The 16,835-nt window shown below is 39.3% G+C and overlaps 1 protein-coding gene across 2 annotated transcripts in view; it reads left to right on the top strand.

The window, feature by feature from the left end:
* Positions 1 to 16,835, top strand: part of CENPF (centromere protein F) — a 62,097-nt gene that overhangs the window by 6,834 nt on the left and 38,428 nt on the right. Inside the window, exons 4-9 of one of the 2 annotated variants that reach the window (XM_043568972.1) lie at positions 2,430 to 2,551; positions 2,989 to 3,080; positions 4,908 to 5,196; positions 6,320 to 6,522; positions 15,333 to 15,458; positions 16,418 to 16,546. In XM_043568972.1, coding sequence (XP_043424907.1) covers positions 2,430 to 2,551; positions 2,989 to 3,080; positions 4,908 to 5,196; positions 6,320 to 6,522; positions 15,333 to 15,458; positions 16,418 to 16,546 — 961 coding nt within the window. Of the gene's footprint in view, positions 1 to 2,429; positions 2,552 to 2,988; positions 3,081 to 4,904; positions 5,197 to 6,319; positions 6,523 to 15,332; positions 15,459 to 16,417; positions 16,547 to 16,835 lie in introns of both variants that reach the window. The other variant, XM_043568971.1, reaches the window with a different exon arrangement.

The raw sequence follows: 16,835 nt of genomic DNA, 5'->3' as shown, positions 1-16,835 counted from the left end.
TTGCAAAGTGACATTTGATAGCGGTACTTGCGGATACAAAGTGCTCAGAGTTGTGCGTGACACCTAGCACCCTGGTAAATGTCAACATTATCATTAGTTGTTACAGTCGCCATTGTCACCATTGTGGGATTAGGACAGCACATTTAGTTTAAGAGTGTTCTTATTATGGGATCCCTGGGTGGCTCAGTGGATTGAGTGTCTTGACTCTTGATTTCAGCTCAGGTCATGATCTAGCAGTTCATGAGTTCGTGCCCCGCATTGAGCTCTGTGCTGACAGCTCAGAGCCTGCTTGGGATTCTCTCTCTCCTCTCTCTGCCCCTCCTCGGCCTCTCTCTCTCTCTCTCTCTCTCTCTCTCTCTCTCTCTCTCTGTCTCAAAATAAATAAACTTTAAAAAAAAGTATTCTTATTATCTATGACATAGGTATAGATGTTTATAAATGTTTATAAACTAACCTTGAGACTATAAAAACTATGAAGAGTACAATTGTCTATAATGTGACAACTATAAACTACAAAAACTCTTGAATGTATTTTCAAATTCTCATTGGTAACCTTCAAGTACAGGACAGAAACTTATTTTTTCCATCAGCAGCCACTGATTAGGTTTCAGGAAGGTCTCAAACACGTTAGGTTTGAACCATTTGAAATGTGGGTCAAAAACTGTTGAGTATTGATGATCTCATACAGAAAATCGTTTAATTTAGTGCTTTTTTTTGGTGGCAATTTGTGTTTTGTTTTGTTTTTTTTCCATAGGAAATAGGAGGAGTAAAGGTTTATAAAAATAGTACAAGGGCATACTTTTATTTAGTATTTATAATAAATACACTCTTTTAAAAAATGAACATAGGGAAAGGGGGATGACACGTGAATTTGAGGGGGAAAGAAACACCCGATTTTACAAGATTCTTTAAAATTCATCTCTGGGGTGCCTGGGTGGCTCAGTCAGTTACGTGTCGACTCTTGATTTAAGCTTGGGTCATGATCTCACTGTTTGTGGGTTCAAGGCCCACATCAGGCTCTGCACTGATGGTGCAGAGCTAGTTTAGGATTCCCTCTCTCTCTCTCTCTCTCTGTCTCTCTCTCTGTCTCTCTCTCTCTCTGTCTCTTTCTCAAAAAAATAAACTAAAAAAATTTTTTTCTTAAATTCATCTCTAGAATTGCCAAACTTGTTACACCTTTGGTAGTCTATAGATCCGGACTATTCCTTGTGGTAGTGGCTAGCTACAGGTGGCTATTAAGCACTTGAAATGTGACTATTACAAATTGAGTAGTGCTATAAGTATACAATGCACACCAAATTCTGAAGGTTTGGTACAAGGAAATGTAAAATAATAGTATTTTGTATTAGTCAATAATTAGTATTGACTACAAGTTGAAGTGATAGTATTTTGAAAATACTGAGTTAAATATAATACTAAGACTAAATTCATTTTTTCTTTTTACTCTTTTAATGTTAGTAGAACCTTTTCTATTGGATGGTGCTGTTACCTACCATAAGCTCAAATGTGATGATTTGATTTGCTGAGTAGTCCTTTTCAGTCCAGACATTGTTTCTTCCTTCTCAGATTGAGTTTGGAACTGGGTGGAGCCAGGGCACTGGGGCACTTTCTTTACTGCTTTCTTCACACCTTATATGTAGCCAACAGTCCACAAGAGACTGTCGCGTGCACGTCAATAGCCATTCTATACTAGCCATTCTATACGGTGTTCATTTCATTTCTTGTGTTGAGCTGAAATCACAAATGTTACAGATTTGCAAGATCTGAGGCTTCTATTCCCTTAGGCTGTCTGATCTGAAAGGTGTTCAGAACGGGATATACAGTGTATAGCTTCCTATTTCTTTGTGACGGTTTCCAGCCCTGTCTTCTCTAGATGCACTATGTTAACTGGATTTTTGTGTCTATGTTTTTAAAGTGTCATAAAATTCATGGCAGGTATTTGTAAGGTTTTTGTAATGATTTCACATCACAAGTGATGTCATTCGGTTTCATGATTTGAGCTCATGCTTCGGCGACACCAGTTTCTTTCGATGTTTCTGAAGTTCTGGGGTGTTTGGGGGTTTGTTTGTTTGTTTTAATATTCCTATGTCTTTCTTTGGCTTAGAATACAAAATTTGCTCAGAATATATCCCCAGCCTCCCAACTCTGTTACCATAGTGGTTTTACAGATCTTCATTATAGCCTTTATACCACTGGAATTCTTGGTTCATATTTCTGTTTCCCTGACCACACTGAGTGCCTTTGACGCCTGGGGCTGAGTCTGTCACATGAGTTAGTTCTTATTAAATGTCTGTTGGGTACATGTAGTAGTGCTGAAGAATTCTTAGAGGGATGGGTTTTTTGTAAGTTTATCACTCTCTGGGAGCGTAGTGCTGGTATTCTGTAGCATTTGCTCTAATGTGGCATCCTCTTGGGTCCTTTTCGAACAGGTGTAAATCTGAACTTGAAAGAAGCCACCAAGCCGCACAGTCTGCAGATGCCTCTCTGCATCCATGCACTACACCACAAAAAATTTTTGCAACTCCACTAACACCAAGTCAACATTACAGTGGTAAGGATTTTTTCCCTTCATAGCTCTTTTATTGGGATTTTAATTTGGGCAAAGAAATCAATTTATCTTTGAATTCAACTTTAATTTGAGCATTAAAAAAAAAACTTTTTAATTTGGGCATTGCATGGGCAATGTATCCATTTGTGTATCTATTGAGCCATACTGAGCCACCAGGTAAGCCTTCAAACTTTTCATTTTATTATCCTGCAGTGTGTTTTAAAAGTAATTCAGGTTGAGAATATTCAAAGCACCTATGTCTCTATAATTTGACACTTGAGTAATTTGATCAGCATCTGTTGTCCAAACCCAAATGTTCTGTTTACTTCGTGTACCAAGCAAGATATTCACTTCTAGACTATTGTGATGATTGTTCATCTGTGAATTCCTTTATGAAATCAGTGGCCGAAGTCAAACTGTTTCTCATTGTCTTTGTTTAGGCTCCAAATACGAAGATCTAAAAGAAAAATATAATAAAGAAGTTGAAGAACGAAAAAGATTAGAGGCAGAGGTTAAAGCCTTGCAGGCTAAGGTAAGTTAATTATGGGCCTCACGATAGAGTATGTGGTTGAAGAAACAGTACTTTGATATACAGAAATACGAGGTTAGAGAAAAATCTGGTGTACGTAGAGCTCGACACATTTTTCTTACACTGAGAAGATAAAGTGCTGGCTCATTACGTTAGTTGTAATCACTGTTCGGTTTTAAAAACAAGTAGCAGTGAAAAAATAGAGTGGGGAGATCAGTTTATCCCTAGACATCAGATGTTCATCAAATTCTATAGAAACTGTAACCATATAATTATTTCCCTGTTAAGATCTAATGGTAAGGAGAGGTTAGGAGCAGAGTCATTCCAGACGCTCTGTCTGGCTTTATCACCCGGAGGCCATTGCTTCATATTCATTCCTTATGGAATGTGGGGATTGCCACGGGGGACATGGGGTTTGAAGGTCATTATTTATGAAGTGTTTATTTCGAGGAGAATGTTATTAAGGTAATCTCCCCATTCCTGTTAAATAAGTTGCTGACCAGGGTATTAAATTCCATTTTGGTAAATAAACAGGTGGGCAAAGAGATTTAATGTCAACAAAAGAAACAAAATACAGGTATTAGAAACCCCTGCTTTTAGCTTAGGGACTGACCCCCAAAATACTTGGTATCTGTAGAACTAACTTTACTGTCTCTGTTTGTGTGATGTTATTTGCTAAAAAAAAGAAAAAAAACAACAACAACAAAATTCCAGTTTTGCACCTCATGTTGCAAACTTATGTTTCTGCTAAACATAAGAACTCCGTGAGATGGGACAATTCAGCAAAGAGTTTAAGGGTGAATTTATAAGTAGATACCTTAAATGTTGAGGGCCAAAAGGTACCTGTTAGAGCTTTAACAATTTTAATTATTTTCCTGCCTCTAAGCCTTTTTTGGAGGTCATTAGGATTCTGATATATAGCAAAGGTGTTGCTTCTCAAGATGAATAAAAATTCAACAGTAATTTTCTGGTTTGTCTTAGAAATATCATGTGCTTTGTTATCCGGTCCAGTCCAGTCATTGGTACCCATTCTTCTGACATTGATGCCCAGAGGTTTTTGATGGAAGAATTCGAGTCTCTACAAACAGGAAACCTCTCCCTGTGGCAAGAAAAGCTTTTGTTATAAAGAATTTAATGCAGCATCTATGGCCATGTCTTGATATTTGTCAGAACAGAGGCAGAGAGAAGAACAAAAGAAGTAGATAAAGGGAATTAAGAGTACATTTGTTTGAGGAACACTAAGGAATATATAGAATCGTTGAATCCTTGTACACCTGAAACTAATAAAATACTGTATTCTTGAATTAAAAAAAATTCAAAGCAGTAGCAAATCCACAAATGTGTAATACATAATATAAAACACCTGATACGTCATTTTTTTGGAGTGGTATGGTAGAAAGTGAGATTCTTGAAAGAGTTCTTTAGATTAATATTTAATTTTGATTCTCTTTGTGCAAAGCTACAGGGGGAAGCAACCAAGGACAGGCATAGGAAAACCAAATTTCAGAATTCAAATGGTAGTGAATACTCACTTGTATTTAATGGAGTATATGAGGGATGCAAAATAAATATAAAAGTGGAACCCATCTTAATAGATTGGAACTCAGATGGTAGTGGCTTAACCCTTTAATCCTAAAGTCTAACCATTAGAAAGTTCCTTCACTGGATATTGGCACTTAATGGTTCCCTTGACTCGATGAACATTCTTTGTTGGTACACAGTGGAAGTGTTAACTTCTTGGTATTTTGTCTTTATGTTCTATCTGAAAATGAATAGCATTGAATATTGAGAAGTCTAAAGGGCTCTAAAGAGTTTCTGTCTTTACAGAAGGTGAGTCAGGCTATTCCTCAAAGTACAATGAACCACCGGGACATTGCACGGCATCAGACTTCATCATCCGTGTTCTCATGGCAACAAGAAAAGACCCCTAGTCGGCTTCCGTCGGGTGCACTGAAAACTCCAATTAGGAGAGATTTCTCTGCATCTCCTTTTTTTGGGGAACAAGAGATGACTCCCAGTAGATCAACTTTGCAAACAGGGAAAAGAGATGCGAGTAACAGTTTCTGTGATAATTCTAGCAATTCTCATCTTTTGGATCAATTAAAAGCCCAGAATCAAGGTAACTTTTTCAGCTAAATTAAGTTGAAAGGAAATTTTCCTAAGATCATTTCAGAGGTGATTCCAGATGTTTCTAGTCCTAAGAAGTGCTCATGTATTTCGTTGGACACGTTGGAAGTAAGCACCTCAGTCTGGTAATGGGAAATACTATTTTGGGTTAAAAGATACCACAATTTTCGAATATACTTTTATTTGTACTAAAAAGCTGGTGCCTCGAAGCCTTCAAAAGTAGGCTGAGTGGCTTTGTCTTTCCAGAAGTAGGGTCAGTAGGTTGATTTCAGTTGACCCTCCCCAGGCTTCTCATCTGACTTTCTTTTGTGGCCCCTGGAACAAGCCTGTGGTCGGCCCGGCTTTGGGCAGAGGTGAGGCGTGTGCTCTGCACTGCCAGGTAGTCCATATGGGAGCAAACCTGTAACCTTGGCCATGGCTTCATGCTACAGCTGACAGCCAAGGGTACCAGGTGGTGTTTTGGAGTCTACTCTGCAGACTCTGATAATTTCCAGTGCTATGATATATTGAAAATCACCGTCAATGTTCACTGGTGAGAATTGTCCCACTGCCAGTGTCTTTGGAGCCAATATTGTGTGTATGTAGGGAAAAAAATGAAAAAAAAAATTATTGTTAATTTTGGCAGTATAGGAGGTTCATACTGTCTTGATCTTCACTGGAGGTAAAGCTACCAGAGAATATGGGAGTGTGATTTTTTTACTGCTTAGCACTCATTTGCATATGATATGGGCACAAAACAAATATTAGTTCACCAGTATATAAAAATCAAGTGGTAGTTTTAATGTAGGGTATTATATGGGATGCACTTTTTGCAGCCTCAGTTAGGGACTTTTCACGATTTTTAGAAAACCATTTTCTTTCCCAAGTTTCTCTGAAAACATCAGAAAATTTGTTTCCCCTGCTTCCTATGGGATATTAGAATACGAATGACAATAGAGACTAACCATTAAAATTAAATCCAATTAAAGTATCTTCCATGTGTAACGTGAATCGATTGATTTGTCCCACCAAAGGTTTCAGAGCAGAGTAATAACATAAATGACACCGTCTGAATTTAGATGTAAATTTTTGGTGAAAAATACATATTAATTAAAGTGTGGACTTTGTGGTTTAAGAGCTAAGGAGCAAGATTAGTGATTTGGAACTACGTCTGCAAGGACAAGAAAAAGAAACGAAAGGCCACGCGAGTAAATGTCAAGAACTCCAACTCCAACTGGAGAAAGCAAAAGTGGAATTAATGGAAAAAGAGAAAGTTTTGAATAAAAATAGGGATGAACTCGTGAGAATGACAGCACAGTACGACCAGGCATCAACCAAGGTACTGGACTTTTCATGAGTTCTTGAAAACCTACACTTTGTCATATAATTCTTTGGAAATTTTTTTCATACACTTAAATTTCTGAAATAAATGTTAGTAACGAGCCTCATTAATACATACTAGGCAGTATTGGTGCAATTGAACTAGTAAGTTCTTTTTAGAGCCGGGTAAGTGTGGGGTCCAATCTAGATGCACGATTTCCCAGCAAAGTGGCTTGGGCTAGTTGCTGATTTCTTTTCCATCTCAGAGGGTGCAGGAGAATAAAGGTTATGTATATACAGCACCTGTCACATACAAGAGGCAACTAAGTAATGGAGCTTTAAAGAGGTTTAGGAGGAACGATAGAATTTAATTGATCTGGGGCGCCCGCCTGGGTGGCTCAGTCAGTTAGCATCCAACTCTTGGTTTCGACTCAGGTCATGATCTAGTTCATGAGTTCAAGTACCACATTGGGCTCTGTGCTGACAGTGTGGAGCCTGCTTGGGATTCTCTCTCTCCCTCTCTCTCTGCCCCTTGTCTGCTTGCTCTCTCACTCTTTCTCTCAAAATAAATAAACTTTTTTAAAAAATTAAAAAAAAAAAGAATTTAATTGATATACTTTTTTTTTTTTTTTTAATGTTTGTTTATTTTGAGAGAGAGAGAGAAAAAACTTGAGTTAGGGGAGGGGCAGAGAAAGAGAGGGAGAGAGAAAATCCCAAGTAGGCTCTGCACCATCACCGTGCAGAGTCCAACCTTGAGATCATGACCTGAGCCGAAATCAAGAGCCAGATGCTTAACTGACTGAGCCACCTCGGTGCCCCTAATTGATCTACTTTTGGATCCAACAGACATACTCCTGCAATTGAATCTCAAGGTTCCACTTAAGGCCAACTTTCTTAGCGTGTTTGAGGGTGTTTTGTTGTTGTGGTTGTTGCTTTGTCCCCAATCTATCAATAGTGTTTTATTTATTTATTTATTTATTTATTTATTTATTTATTTATTTATTTAAATTCGTTCATTCACGGATTCATTTGATTTGTTGTTGACTGCTTGTTGTACGTCAGACACTGTTCTGGACCTGGGGATGAAGCAGTGAGAAAATAGACAGAAAGCACTGCGTTTGGGAAGCTTCATCCTAATGTTGGATGTAACATAAATATAGAGTCACATAGATAATATGGTGAATGGTGACAAGTGTAGAGAAAAATGAATTCTCTTCTAGGACCAACTGATTATTTGGCGCTTCCTGAATCCAGTCTTTATCTGGGTCCAGCGTTTTGCTCACATTTGCCTTTCTGCCTGGCACACTCTCCTCTTAGAATACTCTTGACATGTTCCTCAGCCCGTATGCAACTTCCTTCATCTTTTAATGCAGTGAGATCTTTTCTCCTGGCATCCCCCTTAACACCCTTTTATTGTCATTACCTGTGTCCTAGCCCTTTGGGTTCCCACACTTGGCTAATTGTCAGAATGACAGAGAAACTTGCAGAATTAATCCTGTTAGACCCATGTCTGATGTGGACCCAACGAATTTACTTTTAATAAACTCTCTAGATATTTCTAAGGCAGTAGGTAAGAACCTCTGTTGTAGGTAGACTTACATCTTCTGTTGGTCTCCTGAAGGCAGCTTCATTCTTTTCTTTTTCTTTTCTTTTTCTTTTCCTTTCTTTTCTTTTTTCTTTTCTTTTCTTTTCTTTTCTTTTCTTTTCTTTTCTTTTCTTTTCTTTTCTGTTCTTTTATTTCTTTCTTTCAAAATTATTTAAAGGTAATTATAGATTCACATGTACTCGTATAGAATAATAGCTTGTTAATAAGGCGAGTTACATTGATCACTTTTCAAATATTTGAACGAACCTTGTATCCTTGGAATAAACCCTACATAGCCATGGTGTATAATTCTTTTTATACATTTCTGGATTTTACTTGCTAATAATTTGTGAGAATTTTAGTATTTATATTCATGAGGGATATTGGTCAGCTGTTTTCTATTTTTGTTCTGTCTTTCTCTGGTATTTGTATCAGAGATCATACTAGCTTCATAAAATGAATTGGGAAGTGTTCCCTCCTATTTTTTGAAAGAGATTATGTAGAATCGGTGTTATTTCTCTCTCTTAAGATATCCATGACTTGCAAAAAAAAGAAAGAATTGGTGTTATTTCTTTCTTTATATGTTTGGTAGAATTCTCCATGAAACCATCTGGGCCTGGAGATTTTGGGGGAGGAGTTTTAAAATTACAAATTTAATTTTAAAAATAGTTACATAGCTATTAAAATTATTTATTTCATATTTGATGAGTTGGGGTAGTTTGTGTTTTTAGAGGAAATGGTCCATTTTATCCAAATTTTTAAACTTACAAATGTAGTTATTTGTAGTATTTTCTTATCCTTTTGATGTTGATAGGTCGGGTGATATTCTCTGATTCTTTTTTTGTTCTTAATTTTTTTATTATTATGTTTATTTATTTTGAGAGAGAGAGAACACACACACAGAATGCAAGTGGGGGAGGGACAGAGAGGGAGACAGAATCTGAAGTAGGCTCCAGGCTCTGAGCCATCAGCGCAGAGCCTGCTACGGGGCTCAAACACACAAGTGTGAGATCGCAACCTAAGCAAAGTCAGACGCTCAACCAATTGAGCCTCCCAGGCACCCCTGATGTTCTCTGTTTCTGATAGTGGTGTCTTCTCTTGTTTTCTCTTTGTCAGTTTTGCTAGAGATATGTCAAATCTGTCAGTAGCAACAATAAAATTTGTCAATTTGTTGATCTTTTATTGATCTTTCCAAAGAACCAGCTCTTTGGTTCATTTATTTTGTCTATTATTTTTCTTTTTTCAACTGTATTCATTTTTACTCTGGTATTTCCCTCTGCTTGCTTTAGGTTTATTTTGCTCTTATTTTTCTAGGTTGTTGAAGTAAGGAGCTTAGATTATTGATTTGAGGCTTTTCTTTTCCAGTGCAGGCATTTAATGCTATAAATTTCCCTCCATACTACCTCAACTGTGTCCTACAAATTTTGAGGTATTGTACTTTAATTTGTATCTAATTACAACGTATTTTTATTTTCTATTTTTAAAAAAATTTTTAAAGTGTTTTTATGTTTATTTTTGGGGGGGGGAGGGGCAGAGAGAGAGGGAGACACAGAATCCGAAGAAGGCTCCAGCTCCGAGCTGTCAGCACAGAGCCCAATGTGGAGCTCAAGCCCATGAACCGTGAGATCCTGACCTGAGCTGAAGTCAGACGCTTAACTGACTGAGCCACCCAGGCGCCCCACAATTCAACGTATTTTTAAAACATTTTCCTTGACACTTCCTCTTTGCTTCATGGATTACTTAGAAATGCCTTGTTCAGCTTCCAAGTGGTTAGAGATTTTTCTTCTTTTTGTTATTGATTTCTAATTTGATTCCATTGTGTTCAGAGAAGATACTCTGATTTCAGTTCTAAGTTTGTTGAGGCTTGTTTTATGGACTAAGACAGTGGTCTTTTTTGGTGTATGTTTTATGCAGTTGGGGGAAAAATATATATATTTGGTTGTTGGGTGGAGTGTTCTAAAATTATCCTTAGCCCCAAATCATCTGTTGGTTGATGGTGTTGTTAAATTCTTCCATATTTTTGTTGGGTTCCTGTCTATCAATTGTTGAAAGAAGGATGGTGAAAGTCTTCCATAATTGTTGATTTATCTATTTCTCCTGTCAGTTCTATCAGTTTTTGCTTTACATATCTTATAGCTCTGTTGTTTGGCGCATGCACATTTAGGATTGCTATGTCTTTGTGGACTGACCCTTACCATTATAGAATAGCCCTCATTGTCTCTGGTGATTTTCTTTATTCTGAAATCTACTCTTTCTGATATTAACGTAGCACTCTACCTTTCCTTTAATGTTTGCATGATGTATTTCTGTCTTTTTACTTTCAGCCTTTTTATTATTATATTTGAAGTGAGTTTTGCAAAGACAACGTATAGTTGGGTATATTTGTTTAAATCCACTCTTCCCACATCTGTGTTTTAATTAGCATATTTAAACCATTTACATTTAATGTAACCATTGATGTATCATGGCTTAAAACTGATATCTTATTTTTTGTTTTCTATTTCTTTTTCATTTTGTTGTTTCCTTTTTGCCTGTCTTCCTGTGGGTTACTTGAACATATTGTATAATTTCTAATACTTTTGGATGTATTTCTTTGTAGAGCTATAGTGACTGTTCCAGATATTACATTATATATACACACAATTTATCAGCCTATTGGTGTTGTCATTTAAGCAGCTCTAATGGATTACAGAAAATTTACTGCTCTTTTTATCCTTTTACCTTTGCCCATATAACACAATTTTCCTAAGTGTTTACCTACGTATAGAACCACATCAGACAGTGCTATATTTTTTGCTTTAACTGTCAAACATAACTTAGAAAACTGGAGAAGAGAAAGAAAGCCTATTATTTATACCAATGTTGTTGCTTACCTTGTTTTTCCTTCTTACCCAATTCCTTTCAAGTTTCCTTCTTTCATCATTTCCTTTTTGTTTAGAGAACTTCTTTTAACCTTGCTTTTAGGCCACACATTCTAGTTTTTCTTTTTGTTACTGCGTTATTTCTTCAGGATATATGGATTCTGGGGTTGACAGTTCTTTTCTTTCAGCACCATCATGTTTTTCCCTTGGGTCCTAAAGTCCCTAGTTGCACAATCTTCTCTCCTCTTAGAGCCTTCTTTCATTTGTCCAGGGTTTTGAATTGTTCTCAACGGGAGGAATAGGGAAATGTACCTTTATTTATTCTTACTGGAAGTGGTAGTCCAGGTTCATTTTTAGACATTCTCCTAGTGCAGTGCTTTGCAGAGATACTGTTGATAAATATTGATTCAGTGAGTGAGGATGCAGTGGAGGGTCAATGGGATCATGACCTACCTTGACCCATATATTTATTCACTTTGTGCAATCTGAGTTTATAGTCTTTGTCTCAAAGACTTGGATTTGAGCCCTGACTCTGCCACATCCCAGTTGTTTTGCTTTTGAGTTCTGAGCCTCCGCTGTCTAATCAATAAAATGGTGTTAATAATGCCTGTGTCATAGGATTGTTGTAAAGAATGAGATAATTTTTAGGGGAGCCTGGGTGGCTCAGTCAGTTAAGCCTCCGACTTAGGCTCAGATCATGGTCTCCCAGTTCATGGGTTCAAGCCCTGTGTCGGGCTCTGTGCTGACAGCTTGGAGCCTCGAGCCTACTTCAGATTCTGTGTCTCCCTCTCTCTCTGCCCCTCCCCTGCTCGTGCTCACTCTCTCTCTCTCTCTCTCTCTTCCTCTCTCTCTCAAAAATAAATAAACATTGGGGTGCCTGGGTGGCGCAGTCAGTTAAGCGTCCGACTTCAGCTCAGGTCACGATCTCGCGGTCCGGGAGTTCGAGCCCCGCGTCAGGCTCTGGGCTGATGGCTCAGAGCCTGGAGCCTGTTTCCGATTCTGTGTCTCCCTCTCTCTCTGCCCCTCCCCCGTTCATGCTCTGTCTCTCTCTGTCCCAAAAATAAATAAACGTTGGGAAAAAAAAAAAAGAGAAAAAATAAATAAATAAACATAAAAAAATTTTTTTAAAAAGAATGAGGTAATTTTTATAAAGGCTTAGCCTAGTGTGTGGCACATGGTGAGTTTATAATAACATATTATTATTACATGGAGTTCCTTGTCAGTTAAGCTTCTTTCAGTTGCCTATCTGCCAACTCAGGCTTTCCTATATATCAGAATTATACCTACTCTATTATACTTTGTCTTACTGGTTTTGGTATGACAGGATCACTGAATCTTTGTTCTATCTAACGTTTTTGGTAGGGTTTCTTCTTACCGGATCGTGAATTAAAACTTTTGACTAGGACAGTACTCAGAACTTAGCTCTGGCTTTCTATTAGAAAATTTCCTCCAGGCTCTTAAGACCCATTCATTCAATGCTTTCTGGCTTCCTTTTTTTCCAGTGAGCTACAAATCCACCTAGCTGAAAATTCAGTGTACCTTTCTCCCTCTTGCCTATTAGCATTGTATAACCTAGTCAAATGTGTTGCTAGTCAAATTATGCTTGGTTTTTGCTCTTCCCTGGTCTACCATTAGAACTACCCAGTAAGTAAAATGGAGCTAATTTAATCAAAATCAATACCATGTTCTTTGAACCTATGCTGTGTCTAGTACACTTCTTTTCCAAGTATTTGCAATCTGTGTGGGGTACAAAGTTTGAGCTCAAGTAGAAATATTGAGGCTGGCAGCAACCCTGGAGTTCAGCACTCATATTTCACAGATGAAAGCTGAGGCCCCGGGGTCTTAAATGAGTGCCCAGGGTCACACTGCATATTTTCAAGGATTTCAGCCCTGGGCACGATTTTAGAATATTACGGAACATTCGTGACACCTAGTGGTCAGCTACTATTACGTGGATTATGCGTCATCGATATCGGAATGTCATTAGAAAATTTTAAATAAGATCTAAGTATCTTCTAAACGCTCTTTTTTAACCTACTCCTGTAGTAAGAGTTGTTGATTCTGAGAGGGTAGTGGGATGTGTTGCAGTTTGAAGGAGGGCCAGCAGAGGGCACCAAGGGTTCATTCATCTCTGTCTTGCATGGGTTTTTTTCCCTAGCCACTGTCAACCACCAACATTGGGACCATCGTTTGGGCAATGATTTTTATCGGAGTTGTTTCCTGCTGCATCCCCAGTGCCTAGCAGGGTGCTTGACATATAGTAGGCTCTCAATAAATATTTGTTGGATTCATATTTATTATCATCATCATCATCATCATCATTTTTTTTTTTTTAAGTTTATTTGTTTTGAGAGAGACAGAGATAGTTTGAGCCAGGGAAGGGTAGAAAGAGAGAGAATGCCAAGCAGGCTTCGCGCTGCCAGCTGTGTGGCCCAATGTGGGGCTCAAACCCATGAACTGTGAGATCATGACCTTAGCTGAAATTAAGGCTCAGACTCTTTACCGACTAAGCCACCCAGGCACCCCCATATTTATTATTTTTATAAATACTTTCTATAATCTTCTTCCTTGGGGATTTAAAGATTCAAGAACAGTAAAGATAGTGATAAAGGTGTCTTAATGTCTAAGGCAGTGGATTAATTTGTACCACTGGCTCAGTATTTTTCTTTTGAATTTGGTATATTTAAAGTTCTGATAGTTGCGGGGTGCCTGGGTGGCTCAGCCGGTTAAGCACCGACTTCGGCTCAGGTCATGATCTCACAGGTTTGTGAGTTCGAGCCCCACATCCGGGCTCTGTGCTGACAGCTCAGAGCCTGGAGCCTGCTTCGGATTCTGGGTCACCCTCTCTCTCTGCCCCTCCCCTATGTGCTCTCTCTCTCAAAAATAAACATTAAAAAAAAAATTTAAAGTTCTGATAGTTGCAAAATCATTTAGTCATTAATGACCAGCTTTGGTCCTTTCATCTTTGGTTAGTTAATAATTGGTGTCTGACTGGTCTTCTGGCAAAGTATTATGTCATGCTTTCTTTTCCTCCAATTTCTCTGTTAAATTTCTAATATTTCTAATAGTTCTTTTTTTTTTTTTTAATTTCTGAGAGAGGAGGGGAGGGTGAGAGTGAGAGGGAGACACAGAATCCAAAGCAGGCTCCAGGCTCTGAGCTGCCAGCACAGAGCCTGATGTGGGGCTTGAACCCACGATTCGGGAGATCATGACCTGAGCCGAAGTCGGACGCTTAAGTGACTGAGTCACCCAGGTGCCCCATATATTTCTAATAGTTCTGGATGAGACTCTAATGAGTCTCAGAAAAATACTTTAGAAGAGATATTTGCCAAATACTGGCACATTTCTTTTAGACCAGGGAGTTCTCCCCCACCCATATGAAGTATTCTTATTCTTCCCTGGAATTTGGAGTTGTTTTGTAGGGCATTTTAGGGATTTGAACACCATGGGGAAGATTCAGAGGAACAAAACTTGATGATTTAAGACCATTTTATTCCAGTTTAATTTTAGAAGGGCATCCTAAGTTTTGATTTAGCCATCCTAAATTGGCTATGTACAAAGGCAAAAAGACTGTTCTTTGTGTTATTTATGGCAGCTTGGTTAAAAACAGTTGTGATATTCTCTGGAGTGCTGTGAACCTTCAGAATTTAAAATGGCACAGTGAGAGCATTGTGGAAAGAAGTATTTTAATATTTAAAGTTTCCCGCAAAATCTTATTATGCTTGAAACAGACTATCATATGAAGGTGATGGGTACCCTCTGATTATTTTACAGCTTCTAAATGACACAGGTCAACATCATTGCATTTGAACCTCTCATTTCCATGCAACAATGTTAGATGAATCTTTATTCAGACACACATGTTTCTTCTTTCATAGTTCAAATTATGGAGTATTTATTTAAATGGTCTAATACTTTACATCCTCTCTAATATTTCCCAAATACAAACATTATGTGTGCTAACATGAATATAGTGGTTTTCGTAATTGCTGATCATTTCATTATTTTTTAAATTATTTTTTTAACGTTTATTGATTTTTGAGAGACAAAGAAAGACAGAGTGTAAGTGGGGGTGGGGCAGAGAGAGAGGGAGACACGGAATCTGAAGCAGGCTCCAGGCTCCGAGCTGTCAGCACAGAGCCTGACGTGGGACTTGAACCTGTGAACCACGAGATCGTGACCTGAGCAGCAGTTGGACGCTTTACGAACCGAGCCACCCAGGCACCCCTTTGCTGATCATTTTAATCCCAGCTTTTTATGACACAAAATGTCAAAACACAAAGATGAACTTGAACCAGATCTCAGGACTCACTTTTCTAAAATTCCAAATATTTGCTTCTTGCCTCGGATCCTTGTGTAGTGACCGTTTTTATTTGTTGTCAGTGTGCTGCGTTGGAACAAAAACTGAGGAGATTGTCTGAAGATTTGAGCTGTCAGCGACAAAATGCAGACAGTGCCAGGTGTTCTCTGGAACAGAAAATCAAGGAGAAAGAAAAGGAGTTTCAAGAGGTAAGTAAGGTAAATGGATTCACGAGGAGTTTGCCCGGAAGGCTCTTGTTGGGCATTTCACAGTTTCATCATCCGAAAAGAGGAGCTGTTTGTCGTCACTTGGGGTGTTCCGTGAGAGAGGAACGGCTTTGTGAGGAAAAGGTTCCCCTGTTTTCTTTCACACTTCCGTCTTTCGGTTTTCGATGGGAGAAGGGACTCGCTAACCAGCATGTTCCTTTTCATCCGTGTCCTCTGATTTGTTTGTGATTTAATACCAAGTAGGAAAGGATCATCTCTCGTCTTTCAAACACCCTCAGTTGTGAAGGGAGTTGTATCCTGTTCTCCACCTGTTTCTAAAGCCCGTGGGTTGGCAAATATATTCGAAAGGTAGCTGATATACTGGGGAAAGAAATTCCAGAAGTATTACTGCCAGGGGCAAGTGAGTTGGCCTGGCGGAGCGTATCGTATGGACTGAGGCTCTCTAACCTTTCAGTAAGAGCGCCTGGAAATGGTAATCTGGTATCCTGACGCGGTTATCAGAGTTCACTGGTGGCATATCCTTGCTGTGGTTCTCAATTGCAAGTGATGCTGTGGTGTTTGAGATCTTAAGCCCCAGTTGTGAGCGCCTTTGATTTCCTAGCTGAGGCGTGGCTGTGACAGCTCAGCTCTCCTCTCTTTTGCCCCCCTGGGCTTGTGGAAACAGAGATGAGGAACGTAAGATTGGGGATGGGACGGAAGCCGGCTAGCTTCCACGTGGTCAGCTGGCGGACTTCTTCCCCTTTCCCCCCGAGGCCTGCGTCCCATCACCGGGACCCGCACTCGATGGGTTATGTTTACCATGAGGTGAGTGGTCAGCCTGGCTCCCTGTTGTGCGCTGCTCTTTCAGCGTGGCATGGCCTGCAGGAGGTTGGCGGCTCACCCCGGAGTCTCCTCGTTAACCGGCGTCCGTCCGACTGATGCGTGTGTCTTTGGTGTTTCAGGAGCTCGGCCGTCAACAGCGCGCCTGCCAAGCGCTGGACCAGGAGTGCACGCAGATGAAAGCCAGACTCACACAGGAGTTACAGCAGGCCAAGAACACTCACAATATCCTGCAGGCTGACCTGGATAAAGTAGGCAGCTGGCTTACCTCTCTCCTCACTTGTTCCCCCTTTTCCTTGTTCGTGCGTTTTCTGTCTCACGGCTGACATTCTGATGCTTCCAAAGGAAAGCTGCCTTCCTTATCAAAGAAGAGAGCAAACTGAATCCTTCTGGGTCTGCGCTTCCTCACTTACAGAAGGAGGGGAGTGAGTGAGGACCTCAGATCTGAAGGTCTGGGGAGGGGTGTGATATTCCTGTGTATTGGGGTCATATCACCAGGTGGGAGCCGCCCGGAGTAATTCACGTCCTACAAATAGTCAA

This window comes from Prionailurus bengalensis, chromosome E4 (assembly GCF_016509475.1).
Source record: "Prionailurus bengalensis isolate Pbe53 chromosome E4, Fcat_Pben_1.1_paternal_pri, whole genome shotgun sequence".
Lineage (NCBI taxonomy): Eukaryota > Metazoa > Chordata > Mammalia > Carnivora > Felidae > Prionailurus > Prionailurus bengalensis.
The sequence above is the reverse complement of the archived record's forward strand: the minus strand, read 5'-3'. Positions and strand labels throughout refer to the sequence as shown.